General features: G+C 43.3%; 1 protein-coding gene across 1 annotated transcript in view; it reads left to right on the top strand.

Annotated features, from left to right (window-relative positions):
- Nucleotides 1–15,989, top strand: part of WSCD1 (WSC domain containing 1) — a 372,647-nt gene that overhangs the window by 126,756 nt on the left and 229,902 nt on the right. Inside the window, exon 3 of the mRNA XM_069761266.1 lies at nucleotides 8,437–8,551. Within this exon, the coding sequence (XP_069617367.1) occupies nucleotides 8,437–8,551 (115 nt within the window). The remainder of the gene's footprint in view (nucleotides 1–8,436; nucleotides 8,552–15,989) is intronic.

Genomic DNA, 15,989 nt, shown 5'->3' with positions numbered 1-15,989 from the left:
TATGGTGGAAAATAAGTATTTGGTCAGAAACAAAATTTCATCTCAATACTTTGTAATATATCCTTTGTTGGCAATGACAGAGGTCAAACGTTTTCTGTAAGTCTTCACAAGGTTGCCACACACTGTTGTTGGTATGTTGGCCCATTCCTCCATGCAGATCTCCTCTAGAGCAGTGATGTTTTTGGCTTTTCGCTTGGCAACACGGACTTTCAACTCCCTCCAAAGGTTTTCTATAGGGTTGAGATCTGGAGACTGGCTAGGCCACTCCAGGACCTTGAAATGCTTCTTACGAAGCCACTCCTTCGTTGCCCTTGCGGTGTGCTTTGGATCATTGTCATGTTGAAAGACCCAGCCATGTTTCATCTTCAATGCCCTTGCTGATGGAAGGAGGTTTGCACTCAAAATCTCACGATACATGGCCCCATTCATTCTTTCATGTACCCGGATCAGTCGTCCTGGCCCCTTTGCAGAGAAACAGCCCCAAAGCATGATGTTTCCACCACCATGCTTTACAGTAGGTATGGTGTTTGATGGATGCAACTCAGTATTCTTTTTCCTCCAAACACGACAAGTTGTGTTTCTACCAAACAGTTCCAGTTTGGTTTCATCAGACCATAGGACATTCTCCCAAAACTCCTCTGGATCATCCAAATGCTCTCTAGCAAACTTCAGACGGGCCCGGACATGTACTGGCTTAAGCAGTGGGACACGTCTGGCACTGCAGGATCTGAGTCCATGGTGGCGTAGTGTGTTACTTATGGTAGGCCTTGTTACATTGGTCCCAACTCTCTGCAGTTCATTCACTAGGTCCCCCCACGTGGTTCTGGGATTTTTGCTCACCGTTCTTGTGATCATTCTGACCCCACGGGGTGGGATTTTGCGTGGAGCCCCAGATCGAGGGAGATTATCAGTGGTCTTGTATGTCTTCCATTTTCTAATTATTGCTCCCACTGTTGATTTCTTCACTCCAAGCTGGTTGGCTATTGCAGATTCAGTCTTCCCAGCCTGGTGCAGGGCTACAATTTTGTTTCTGGTGTCCTTTGACAGCTCTTTGGTCTTCACCATAGTGGAGTTTGGAGTCAGACTGTTTGAGGGTGTGCACAGGTGTCTTTTTATACTGATAACAAGTTTAAACAGGTGCCATTACTACAGGTAATGAGTGGAGGAAAGAGGAGACTTTTAAAGAAGAAGTTACAGGTCTGTGAGAGCCAGAAATCTTGACTGTTTGTTTCTGACCAAATACTTATTTTCCACCATAATATGCAAAAAAAATGTTAAAAAAACAGAAAATGTGATTTTCTGGATTTTTTTTTTCTCAGTTTGTCTCCCATAGTTGAGGTCTACCTATGATGTAAATTACAGACGCCTCTCATCTTTTCAAGTGGTGGAACTTGCACTATTGCTGACTGACTAAATACTTTTTTGCCCCACTGTGTGTATATATATATATATATGTGTGTATATGTATGCACTCTGCTATACTATATTCTATATACACTAGTGATGAGCGAGTGTACTCATTGCTCGGGTTTTCCCGAGCACGCTCAGGTGATCTCCGAGTATTTGTTAGTGGCCGGAGATTAAGTTTTCATCGCCTCAGCTGACTGATTCACAGCTATTAGCCAGGCTGAGTACATGTGGGGGTTGCCTGGTTGCTAGGGAATCCTCACATGTAATCAAGCTATCTAGTAGCTGTAATCCAAAAAGAAACAAAAGACCAGCGCTCCATCCGGGTGTAGTATTCCAAAATTCAAACTTTATTGGGCCATGTAGCAGCAACGTTTCGACCCGGAGGTCTTTGTCAAGCATACCTAAACATGCAGGGTAGCGGCCTTAAATAGTGTGGATACCACACATGCACCAATCACCATCAGGTCAGCCCCCTGTCTCATAATATCACATAAAAATAACAAAACACACATCAGATACATATCGTTTAAAAATCCACCACCGCAGATACAAACACCATAGAGGAGACATGGAAAAGATCTATAGCATATACAATACATAAGTTGTTTACCTTTCCATCCACCAATAAGGTAGATGCATCAATCGTTACCATAGAGATGTGAACCAATCATAGAAAAAACAGACTCCACCAATACATAACCGTTGTAAACGGCGCCTAAATATACAGATGGCCTATCAGATAGTTCCGGACATATGAGCAAACATCTAACAACCAACCGACCCCCCTGTTACATGCCGCATCACTCACGTCATGTCCTGCTCTTGTCTCCACAGCTTACTGAGCCGATCACCGTAGCCGGCGATATCAGCGTCATCACAGTGACGCGCATGCGTACATCAAGCCGCAAGAGCATATCGCGGAAAACAGGGAAACCAATCAGCGGAGGAGACCGCCCATATCTCCGGTCACATGACTAAAGAAACCATGTAACCAAGGTAACATACACAAAAGCAGTGCTCCTAAGCTGCCTCATCCAAAGCCGCCCAGATAGAAATCCTATATGCAGCCTCTGTATGAGAGAGTGTACCCGCAACTGACACGGCCAGTGCACCACCACCAGATAGTGCAACCCGCCGGTCAGCGCGTGCACCTCCACAGATAACAGAAGCGCAATAAGGGCACAACCAGGAGCAACAACCGCTAATCTCCTTAGTATACCCATAAGCCAGATGACTATAACACCCTGGAGAACTATAAAAGACAAAAAGGCGCCCTAACAGTACATAATATACAGTCTCTATCACACCATATCAAATATAGTGGAATTAAATAATCTAAATAGAAGCTTCAATCCCGTCATCCATTGTCCATGGTGTATCCAGTCCCCAATGACTATACACAGATGACCACCTATCGAAAAATAAAAGAGAAAAATAAAAAAATATAACAGTACATAACACAAACCGCGGAGTGGAACATATAAAAGATACATTTAAAAATACACCGATTCGAGCTGCACGCTTCTCATCAATATAATAAAACTATACTACACAGGTCTGTAGATTGAAGTCTAAGTTCAAACCACCCGGTTGTAGAGATCCCAGCATGAAGATCCACTTCAACTCCTTCTGTTTTAACAATTGCAGTCTGTCACCACCCCTCCTCAGGGTCGGAACACTATCAATGACCCTGAATCGCAGCTGATTGACAGAGTGTTTGTGTTCTAAGAAGTGTTTAGGAACAAGTAACTCAGTAAGGCCAGTTCTCACAGTACTCTTATGTTTGATTATTCGTGCTCTGACTTCCATGGTCGTCTCCCCAACATAGGTGAGCCCACACGGGCATACAATCATATACACAACCCAACTGGATGTGCAAGTGTACCTCTCTTTAAGAAAAATCTTTCTGCCAGTATGGGGATGGCAAAAGAATTCTCCTTTTAACATGTTGTTGCAGCAAGAGCAACCTAAACACGGAAAATTTCCATGTTTGGCCACTCTGAGAGTTCTCTGAATCGAGGATTTCGAAGTCCCTACATCAGAACGAACCAACCTGTCCCTGAGATTACGCCCCCTTCTAAAGGACATCAGTGGAAACGTCTCAAAACTAGGGATCGATGGAAGACCCCGTTGTAAAAGTGACCAGTGTTTCCTAATCACTCTACCAATCTGGTTACTTGCTGGATTATAAGTAGTCACAAATGGGATCCGATCACATACCCGCTTCACACGTGTCTTTTTGCGAACACTTTCGCGGGAGCAATTCAAGGTTTTCTCCTTGAATCTCACAACCTCTCTACCAGGGTACCCCCTCTGTAAAAACTTCGAACACATCTCATCCAGACGTAGATTAACCTTATCTTCATCGGACACAATTCTCCGGACCCGTAACAACTGACTCCATGGCAGTGAATTTACCATACTCCTTGGGTGGTTGCTATCAAACATCAGCAAACTATTCCTGTCAGTTTCCTTAACAAAAATGTCAGTTCTCAGCCTACCCATTTCCTTGTATACCAAGGTATCCAGGAACTGTACCTTATTTTTCAGGTAGGGTGGATGGTAGTAGTACGAGTTGTGAGGCTCCTACCCGTGGCTTCATGTTACGTGAAGTAGGTCTATATAATAAGAGTTCTTTTCAACCTCCTAGCAAGAACCACTTTGTTGAATTCTATATCGAGTTAGTACAGAAGGATGTTGAAAGGATAAGAAAGAACTTTAGACCGCAGTCAGTTCATAATTTGGTCTTACAGAGAAAGAGTGACTTTGGAAACGTTGGCCGCGAATCCATTAATAACCATCAAACCGGCCGATAAAGGCGGAGCGGTGGTTGTTATGGATAGTATGAAGTATAAAGCTGAGATACAGCGGCAGTTAGCTGATAGTTCTGTATATGCAAGATTGCCTGGTAATCCGACATCTGGGTTTCAGAGAGAATTACAGCTTGTGGTCAGTGATTCCCTTTCTATGGGACTCATTGACCATAAGCTGTCGGAATTTTTGATTGTTGATTTTCCCGTCACACCGGTGATATACGTGTTGCCTAAAATCCATAAGTGTCTATGTGATCCCGAAATGGGTAGGCTGAGAACCCATGGGTAGGCTGAGAACTGACATTTTTGTTAAGGAAACTGACAGGAATAGTTTGCTGATGTTTGATAGCAACCACCCAAGGAGTATGGTAAATTCACTGCCATGGAGTCAGTTGTTACGGGTCCGGAGAATTGTGTCCGATGAAGATAAGGTTAATCTACGTCTGGATGAGATGTGTTCGAAGTTTTTACAGAGGGGGTACCCTGGTAGAGAGGTTGTGAGATTCAAGGAGAAAACCTTGAATTGCTCCCGCGAAAGTGTTCGCAAAAAGACACGTGTGAAGCGGGTATGTGATCGGATCCCATTTGTGACTACTTATAATCCAGCAAGTAACCAGATTGGTAGAGTGATTAGGAAACACTGGTCACTTTTACAACGGGGTCTTCCATCGATCCCTAGTTTTGAGACGTTTCCACTGATGTCCTTTAGAAGGGGGCGTAATCTCAGGGACAGGTTGGTTCGTTCTGATGTAGGGACTTCGAAATCCTCGATTCAGAGAACTCTCAGAGTGGCCAAACATGGAAATTTTCCGTGTTTAGGTTGCTCTTGCTGCAACAACATGTTAAAAGGAGAATTCTTTTGCCATCCCCATACTGGCAGAAAGATTTTTCTTAAAGAGAGGTACACTTGCACATCCAGTTGGGTTGTGTATATGATTGTATGCCCGTGTGGGCTCACCTATGTTGGGGAGACGACCATGGAAGTCAGAGCACGAATAATCAAACATAAGAGTACTGTGAGAACTGGCCTTACTGAGTTACTTGTTCCTAAACACTTCTTAGAACACAAACACTCTGTCAATCAGCTGCGATTCAGGGTCATTGATAGTGTTCCGACCCTGAGGAGGGGTGGTGACAGACTGCAATTGTTAAAACAGAAGGAGTTGAAGTGGATCTTCATGCTGGGATCTCTACAACCGGGTGGTTTGAACTTAGACTTCAATCTACAGACCTGTGTAGTATAGTTTTATTATATTGATGAGAAGCGTGCAGCTCGAATCGGTGTATTTTTAAATGTATCTTTTATATGTTCCACTCCGCGGTTTGTGTTATGTACTGTTATATTTTTTTATTTTTCTCTTTTATTTTTCGATAGGTGGTCATCTGTGTATAGTCATTGGGGACTGGATACACCATGGACAATGGATGACGGGATTGAAGCTTCTATTTAGATTATTTAATTCCACTATATTTGATATGGTGTGATAGAGACTGTATATTATGTACTGTTAGGGCGCCTTTTTGTCTTTTATAGTTCTCCAGGGTGTTATAGTCATCTGGCTTATGGGTATACTAAGGAGATTAGCGGTTGTTGCTCCTGGTTGTGCCCTTATTGCGCTTCTGTTATCTGTGGAGGTGCACGCGCTGACCGGCGGGTTGCACTATCTGGTGGTGGTGCACTGGCCGTGTCAGTTGCGGGTACACTCTCTCATACAGAGGCTGCATATAGGATTTCTATCTGGGCGGCTTTGGATGAGGCAGCTTAGGAGCACTGCTTTTGTGTATGTTACCTTGGTTACATGGTTTCTTTAGTCATGTGACCGGAGATATGGGCGGTCTCCTCCGCTGATTGGTTTCCCTGTTTTCCGCGATATGCTCTTGCGGCTTGATGTACGCATGCGCGTCACTGTGATGACGCTGATATCGCCGGCTACGGTGATCGGCTCAGTAAGCTGTGGAGACAAGAGCAGGACATGACGTGAGTGATGCGGCATGTAACAGGGGGGTCAGTTGGTTGTTAGATGTTTGCTCATATGTCCGGAACTATCTGATAGGCCATCTGTATATTTAGGCGCCGTTTACAACGGTTATGTATTGGTGGAGTCTGTTTTTTCTATGATTGGTTCACATCTCTATGGTAACGATTGATGCATCTACCTTATTGGTGGATGGAAAGGTAAACAACTTATGTATTGTATATGCTATAGATCTTTTCCATGTCTCCTCTATGGTGTTTGTATCTGCGGTGGTGGATTTTTAAACGATATGTATCTGATGTGTGTTTTGTCATTTTTATGTGATATTATGAGACAGGGGGCTGACCTGATGGTGATTGGTGCATGTGTGGTATCCACACTATTTAAGGCCGCTACCCTGCATGTTTAGGTATGCTTGACAAAGACCTCCGGGTCGAAACGTTGCTGCTACATGGCCCAATAAAGTTTGAATTTTGGAATACTACACCCGGATGGAGCGCTGGTCTTTTGTTTCTTTTTGGACTATGTGGATGATCCAGGAAGGTTCCCTGGATGTGGACCGGGCGCCCCAATAAGTGAGTGCTGTCAGTCTTCTTTTTCTTTCTAGTAGCTGTAAGTCATTCAGCTGCAATGATGAAAACCTAATCTCTGAACACTAGCAAATACTCGGGGATCACCCGAGCGAGCGTGCTTGGGAAAACCCGAGCAACGAGTACACTCGCTCATCACTAATATACACTGCTCAAAAAAATAAAGGGAACACTTAAACAACAGAATATAACTCCAAGTAAATCAAACTTCTGTGAAATCAAACTGCCCAGTTAGGAAGCAACACTCATTGACAATCAATTTCACATGCTGTTGTGCAAATGGAGTAGAAAACAGATGGAAATTATTGGCAATTATCAAGACACCCTCAATAAAGGAATGGTTCTGCAGGTGGGGACCACAGACCACATCTCAGTACCAGTGATTTCTAGCTGATGTTTTGGTCACTTTTGAATGTTTGTTGTGCTTTCACACTCACGGTAGCATGAGACGGACTCTACAACCCACACAAGTGGCTCAGGTAGTGCAGCTCATCCAGGATGGCACATCAATGTGAGCTGTGGCAAGAAGGTTTGCTGTGTCTGTGAGCGTAGTGTCCAGAGCCTGGAGGCGCTAACAGGAGAAAGGCCAGTACACCATGAAATGTGGAGGGGCCGTAGGAGGGCAACAATCCAGCACCAGGACTGCTACCTTCGCCTTTGTGCAAGGAGGAACAGGAGAAGCATTGCCAGAGCCTGCAAAATGACCTCCAATAAGCCACAAATGTGCATGTGTCTGCACAGTTAGAAAATGACTCCATGAGGATGGTCTGAGTGCCCGACATTCACAGATGGGGTTGTGCTCACAGCCCAACACCGTGCAGGATGCTTTGCATTTGCCACAAAACACCAGGATTGGCAAATTCGCCACTGGAACCCTGTTCTCTTCACAGATGAAAGGAGGTTCCCACTGAGCACATGTGACAGACATGACAGAGTCTGGAGATGTCATGAAGAGCCATCTGCTGCAACATCCTTTAGCATGACCGGTTTGGCAGTGGGTAAGTAATGATGTGGGGTGGCATTTCTGCGTAATTGCCACAAAAGCATGACCTTGAAACATATAGGAGAATATTAAGAGGCCAAACCCTTTATCTGTTTCAGAAGACGTCTAGTTGAAAGCGGTAAGTGCTCATGTTACATCCACCTGAGACAATGACTCATTTGTGTCAGATGGCCGCCGCATGAGGAGATGGAGAGGCCACAATGTCAGCTGCCTCAGTTTTTACTGTACTTGGAACAAATGCAATGCCCTAACTTTTGAGCAGTTCATATAGTCTTTATACACCTCTCTAGTTTGAAAACTATCAGCCAAGAGGAGAACCTGCCAAAACCGGCATCTATACGCTGCCTAAACTTAGTCCAAATTTATGTCCCGTTCCCATTAAATCACAATAAATTCAACATCCATAGTATGGTAATAATAAGAGTGCCCGTCATCTCCAGACTGGGGAGATGAATGTGCGATAATTCAGTTTTCGTGAGGTTTCACACTATTGATTTGTAAAGACATATATGAGGTACAGGTGTAAATTAACCAAGGCAGAGTAAATTAATCATCATTATGAACACATTATGCTGGAGTACACAGGTGGTGACTATGACATATGGCGCACTCATTTCATTCAGCTTTTGTCATTTTTTTTTCAGGTACATACATTGGATGCTTTATGGAAAATGTGGAAGAAAGGACTTTGAAAGCTACAGTGTTCTATGATCTGAGGAAAATGACTATAAGTCACTGTCAGAGTGCCTGTGCAGAAAGGTAATGTCTCTGCTAACTGACTAGGTTATGGAGGGGTATAGAGTAAATTTTACACTAAACTGAACATTTTGTACTAATGAACTGCAGTGTCGGCAATGATGGGAACACTAAACCTGGATCTTAAATCTTTAGTGTATTATTATCTAGGGCACATGGCAGGACTCCGCTATTCTACATTCTGTAAAATGACACCATAAAGACATTTCTGAGAAAATAGGTTTGAAAAGTATCAGTTAGGGATGGATGGAATAATATTTCCAAGTCATTAAATGGGTTGTCAACCATTTTTTTTTTTACTTTGGAAACTGGCCCATTGTGCTCTAAAAACAAACCAATAAACCTAAATATTCACTTACTGATATCCAGTTTTTCTTCTGTACAACTGCCTGGAGGGAACGTTTTATTTCTTCCTTTCCCAGCGCACATTGGGTTCATTCATAAAATTTAAAAAACAAAGGTGGAAAAATATTTAGCAGTCTATAAAAACATAGTTTTTGTTTTTGGGTGTTTTGGAGGCTTTTTGGACAAGGATGATGTTTTTTTCACACATTTGTACAATTTTAACAAAATTAAAAAAAACTTAAAAATCATTTTGAAAAGTGTTTGAAATTTACAGTGTTCAAAAATATATTAAGAGTGGGACTGATATATTAAAGCTGTATAACTTTTAGAAATGGAAAAATGTGTTTTGCTCACCTCCCAAAAATGAGTAATGATGAATCCATGAGGAGTGCAGGAATAAATCCCCCGTTTGGCTAGGGATAAATGCAAATCCAGAAAAAACAAATGAAATCTGGATGTTCGTTTATTGCTAAAAAGGGTAAAACCATTGATTAACATTTCATCCAGTTCATAGCATATATTCAACAAACCTACATGCACTTAGCTACACACAAATGTGGTTTATGGTAGTATGTCTGCAAGATAAACCATTTTACTTCTACGAAACACAATAGACAATATGATGTTAAACACTTAATTGAACAGTGTGTGCAGAATTATTAGTTACGGTAATTGACTATTTTTCTTCATATCACTATTTTTATGCAGATTTTCCAACTCTGCGCAGTATAAATTTGAATGCTTATTGCATAAAACAGATCAAGTATGTGTATTTGTGTAATGAGGAGGGTGGGGCCAAAGGATACAACGCCCTTAATTAGGGTGTTCAGAATTATAAGGTAGCTTGTTTACATCAGGCAAAGCCAGCCCCCCCAAAAAAAATTAAAGAAGTTTTCCACTACTCTTTACATTGATGGCCTATCCTTGGGATAGGTCATCAATGTCTGTCCCGCCAGGGTCTGACACCCGGCACCTCCTCTGATCAGCTGTTATTGGTGGCGGTGGACTGTTAACACTTCTTCCTTTTATGTGAGTAGCATTCTTGTTTATTCTCCTTGCAGAAGAAGGGGAAATTAAAACAAAGAAATTTAAAAAAATATACACATTTCACTTTTCAAGCATTAAAAACCAATAAGCAAAGTATGGCAGTACTTGTACATAATGCGTGGATATGGTAACAAGTAAAACTCAAAAATCTACTATATAATTGTCTAAGGGTCACTTCCATCTGTCTGTCTGTCTTTGTCTGTCTGTCATGGATATTCATTGGTCGCGGCCTCTGTCTGTCATGGAAATCCAAGTTGCTTATTGGTCGTGGCAAAACAGCCATGACCAATCAGCGACGGGCACAGTCTGGCAGAAAAATGGCCGCTCCTTCCTCCCTGCAGTCAGTGCCCACTCCATACTCCCCTCCAGTCAGCGCTCACACAGGGTTAATAGCAGCGTTGACCGCGGTGTAACGCACTCGATTAACATTGCTATTAACCCTGGGTGACCAACTTTTTACTATTCATGCTGCCCATGCTGCATCCATAGTAAAAAGATCTAATGTTAAAAATAGTAAAAAAAATAAAAAATAGTCATATACTCACCGTCCGTTGGATCAGGAACAGGCCTTTCCCGCTCCTCGCGATGCCCCGGTGACTGCTCCATGCATTGCGGTCTCGCGAGATGATGACGTGCGGTCTCGTGAGACCGCTAGGTCATCATCTCGCGAGACCGCAATGCACTCTTAAGACCGGAGCGCGTGAGGAGCGTCAGTAACCGCTTCGATCCGGGGGCCAACGGAGGGTGAGTATATAACTATTTTTTATTTTAATTCTTTTTTTTTAAACAGGGATATGGTGCCCACATTGCTATGTACTGCGTGGGCTGTGCAATATATTACGTGGGCTGTATTATATACTACTACGTGGCTGGGCAATATACTACGTGACTGGGCAATATACTATGTGACCTGGCAATATACTATGTGACTGGGCAATACACTACATGGCTGAGCAATATACTACGTGACTGGGCAATATACTACGTGGCTGGGTAATATACCGCAGGGGCTGTGCAATGTACTGCGCGGGCTGTGCAATGTACTGCGCGGGCTGTGCAATGTACTGCGCGGGCTGTGCAATGTACTACATGGGCTGTGCAATACACTACGTGGCCTGTGTTATACACTACGTGGCCTGTGTTATACACTACGTGTATGTGTATATACTGCGTGCGTGGTACTGCGCGGGCTGTGCAATATACTATGTGGGCTGTGCAATATACTATGTGGCTGGGCAATATACTACGTGACTGGGCAGTATTCTACGTGACTGGGCAGTACACTTTGTGTCTGTGCTGTATACTAAGTTGCTCTTTGCTGTATACTACGTGGCTGGGCAATATACTACGTGGCTGGGCAATATACTGTGTGGCTGGGCAATATACTACGTCACTGGGCAATATACGCGGGCTGTGCAATATACTATGTGGCTGGGCAACATACTACGTGGCTGGGCAATATACTACGTGACTGGCCAATATACTACGTGACTGGCCAATATACTACGTGACTGGCCAATATACTACGTGACTGGCCAATATACTACGTGGCTGGGCAATATACTACGTGGCTGGGCAATATACTACGTGGCTGGGCAATATACTACGTGGCTGGGCAATATACTACGTGGCTGGGCAATATACTATGTGGCTGGGCAATATACTATGTGGCTGGGCAATATACTATGTGGCTGGGCAATATACTATGTGGCTGGGCAATATACTATGTGGCTGGGCAATATACTATGTGGCTGGGCAATATACTATGTGGCTGGGCAATATACTATGTGGCTGGGCAATATACTATGTGGCTGGGCAATATACTATGTGGCTGGGCAATATACTATGTGGCTGGGCAATATACTATGTGGCTGGGCAATATACTATGTGGCTGGGCAATATACTATGTGGCTGGGCAATATACTATGTGGCTGGGCAATATACTATGTGGCTGGGCAATATACTATGTGGCTGGGCAATATACTATGTGGCTGGGCAATATACTATGTGGCTGGGCAATATACTATGTGGCTGGGCAATATACTATGTGGCTGGGCAATATACTATGTGGCTGGGCAATATACTATGTGGCTGGGCAATATACTATGTGGCTGGGCAATATACTATGTGGCTGGGCAATATACTATGTGGCTGGGCAATATACTATGTGGCTGGGCAATATACTATGTGGCTGGGCAATATACTATGTGGCTGGGCAATATACTATGTGGCTGGGCAATATACTATGTGGCTGGGCAATATACTATGTGGCTGGGCAATATACTATGTGGACGGGCAATATACTATGTGGACGGGCAATATACTATGTGGACGGGCAATATACTATGTGGACGGGCAATATACTATGTGGACGGGCAATATACTATGTGGCTGGGCAATATACTATGTGGACATGCATATTCTAGAATACCCGATGCGTTAGAATCGGGCCACCATCTAGTACAATTAATAGAAAAGAAAGAGTTTGAATACACTAAATAGTAATGAATCAATCTTTGTTGAATGTAATGAAATAGAAACCTTAATAAAATTGAATATGAAACTCGAGCAATGTAGGGTGATGAGGTTAACAACAACTGGAGAAAAGTTATACGGTGTGGATAAAAGCAAAATGATAAAGATGCCACTTTTGGACTAGTATAAACTTAAACTAAAATATGAATAAATGAGTAAAAAGATGTAGTAATTGATTTCTGCAGGTGTGTTGTATCAAAAATTAATCCCATATCTTAAACCATGAATAGATACATCAATAAATATTATGCAAGTACTAATAATCCAGTAGTAAATGATCAAATGTAATATAACCTGTTTGATATTTTAAAGTGCGAGTAAAGTGCAATTGTGGAGTAACATACGTCAAGATATACCGTAGTATAAAATCCCAATGAATATGCACATTCTACATTTTACATACTTGTTTTACTAGTTCAAATTGCCAGCCGTATACCCCACAACTATACAGATGGCTGCTGCTGCATTTGGAAGCTGTGTACCTACCTGGCATTTGTTCTTACTCCATCCCTTTGGGCAGGGGCAATTGATGTTAGGACTGGCGGAATGCACCAAGTACAAGATGGAATAGAACAAGGTGCGTTCGCAGTCCGAGGTCCACCGTGCAGGAGAAACCCTGCTGCTAGTAAATAGCAGACCATATGGCGGTACACTAAAGTATAAACTCGTGGGTTCAACCTCACCCAGCGTGAAGGGAGCAATCCTGTTGAGTCACAGGACCGCGGTACCGCACCTAAAGCGCGAGCAAGTAGTCAGCGTACTTAACCCCGACTGGGATTGAAGTCCGATTAGACCCTTGCTGGCACTACACCGCAACTGGGTGTGTAAGGAAACTAAATGGAAATATATAATGCACAGGAGTGCGAGCAATGTCGCACTGACGGACGCCACCAACCACTGAGGCTTGGGTATGGAAAGCACAAGGCAAGCGCACGGCGCCGTACAGGCGGACACAGCAAGAGGACGCTGTAATGTGTGTATCGTGCAGATGATAAGTCGGGCGCTAGATAGCTACCAACATCCGCGAGCAGACAAAAACTCTAGGGAGGGATATTTAGGAGCTTTCATCCATCGACATACATCCATCTACACACACACATATATCATAATAGAACAATACTAGCGCATAGCCGTGCGGTCATGCGCAGTTTATATAGTTGCAGCACAGGAAGTGGCCACAGAACTTTTGCCCTTCCAAGACCTGTCAGGAGAGCCAATGAGATGTGCTGCAGCACCTGAGCATGTGACCCTCGATCTCCATCGGGAGACCTTGCCCTGGGCATGCTCAGTGTGTGAAAATAAGGACTTAGTCCCAGAGAAGCCAGCTCGCCGCAAATCAGTGCAGGGTACAACAGGAGAGCCAGAAAAGGCAGCAGTAACCCTCTGCACAGAATCAGTCCCAGCGAGACGCTGGGAGCGACGCCTCCGCTGAGCAGAGCCCACTGCGGGCAAAGCAGAATGGGAGACCGCAGCAGACACGGATCGAGATTCCCCCTGTGCAGCAGAGGAAACTCGACTCCTAACAATTGATCTAATAAAAAAAATTTAAAAACAAACTATTAAACAAAATTAAGATATTTAACTCTGCAGGTCTGTTTTGGCACATCTATTTCAGTTGACAAATTAGAGACTTGTATATACCACATCAATACTACTGGCGGACTTTTGTTGCATTAGCCTTTTAGGCTGTAATGTGTACCCTAAATAACCTTACTGATTGATCCCTTCATTTTCAGGGTTGAATAAATGTGGTTCATAAAATATTTGCAAAGATCATACTTGTGTCCAAAATGTAGCATAAGAGAAAGATTGTCTATGAAAATGAACATGAAAGTGTGAGAAAAAAACATATGGGAGCCACTGCTATCCGCTACACTGGCAATGCTGGCCAATTATCCCGGCAATAGTACTACCAAAGGCAGGTCCCAATTGGTCTCATTTACCTCTGTCAAGAGTATTACTGGGGAACAAATGGAGGGTACATTGTAATATATGTCAAATTACTCACCTCGGGCACAGCAGGATGATGTTATCACTGACCATGACACTATCAACTTGAATCAATTGTGAGACAGTGACCGGTGTTGTTGTGAATGGCCAGTATGTGTTGCAGAGGAGGAGGTGCTCTGCGCTGTAAGCCTGAAATGTTGCTCTGGGAACTTACAGGGTTGGCCGTAGAGCTGGGTGGGTCTGGCCAACCACCTACCTCCCATCAAGGGGCATGTCTTAAGCGATATAATGAGACTGTGGTGTGGTCACATGGTCTCTGTGTTAGAAGGTCCTGCGGGTGGACCGGATTCCTGAAGAGCACATGGTGAGGCCATGTACCTGGATGGTATGTTTTGGAAGGTCCCGCAAGACGACAGACTTCCTAGATAGCACGTGCTGAGACCATGTACCTGCAGAGCCTGTGACGGCTAACTGTGTTGGGGAAGCTACCATCCTTCTAAGGGTCTGGAACTGTCAGGTGGAACTTTGCAGAGCAAGTCATCATACAGGACAATGATCCTAGTAAGGCACTTTCCCTGGAAGCCAGGACTGATAAGGTGGGTTGTAAGAAACGGCAAAGAGGTTTATCTGCTACATGAACAGACTGGTGGTCATGATATATTCGTGGATGTAATCAGATGGACTTTTGTGAGAAGCCGTTCCTGTGTGCCTTCATCCCATTTCCAAGCGAGTGTACCCCAACACACTCAGGGAGCACTATCTCACAGAATATTCTACTTAGTTCACCTCCTTTACCACCATATCATTTAAAGTTTTACATACCCGAATTCCAGTTCTGTCAATTACATCTACATTTGATATGCCCCTTATTCTCCTAAGCTACAGAACCTCTAGGGATAAGGAATATCCCATAACTACTTATTCCTGTTGACTTATTGTAAGAGATGAACAGTCAGCCTTCTTACTGGTACAGAAGGAGATTCAATTGACAATTCAAACACCTGGCTGTGTTGCTCACTCTGTAAGCCATTGTGGTAGAAATAGTGCAATTTTGTTTTTTTACTCCATGGAACAAGTTTTTTTTTTTCTTGCCAGAAGGGTATATCAGCGAAAAATGGCTAATAGAATTCGCAACCAACCACATAGTGGTATGACTGCACCACCCACTAGTTTGTGAAATTACAACATGATGGAATTCACCACTGAATATTTAGCAGCATCTGTATGAGCAACATCAAACGTTAAGATTATGGATAGTATGATGCAGTATAGAAACTACAACGTGTTACCTTGATACCCCCCATTGTTAGGTGATGAGGGCTGTGTATTGTTTACTGAGGCTTTTGAAAGCTGTCTAAGCATAGAATGCATTTTTTCAAAAACAAAATTCTTTGGCTTTGGTGGCTTAAATTTTGGGTATTAAAAGCGGATAGCATCAGGCTCAACCATTGTTAGGTGCTCAGGGGTAAAACGGTAAGACAATACAAAAGATCTAACCTCGGCACACTCCAAAAACGTGAAGACAGAACTGTTGCTTTAAAAAAAAAAATTAATATATCTTGTG

The sequence above is a fragment of the Ranitomeya imitator genome, chromosome 3 (assembly GCF_032444005.1).
Source record: "Ranitomeya imitator isolate aRanImi1 chromosome 3, aRanImi1.pri, whole genome shotgun sequence".
Classification (NCBI taxonomy): Eukaryota; Metazoa; Chordata; class Amphibia; order Anura; family Dendrobatidae; genus Ranitomeya; species Ranitomeya imitator.
This window is presented reverse-complemented; position numbering and strand designations above follow the sequence as displayed.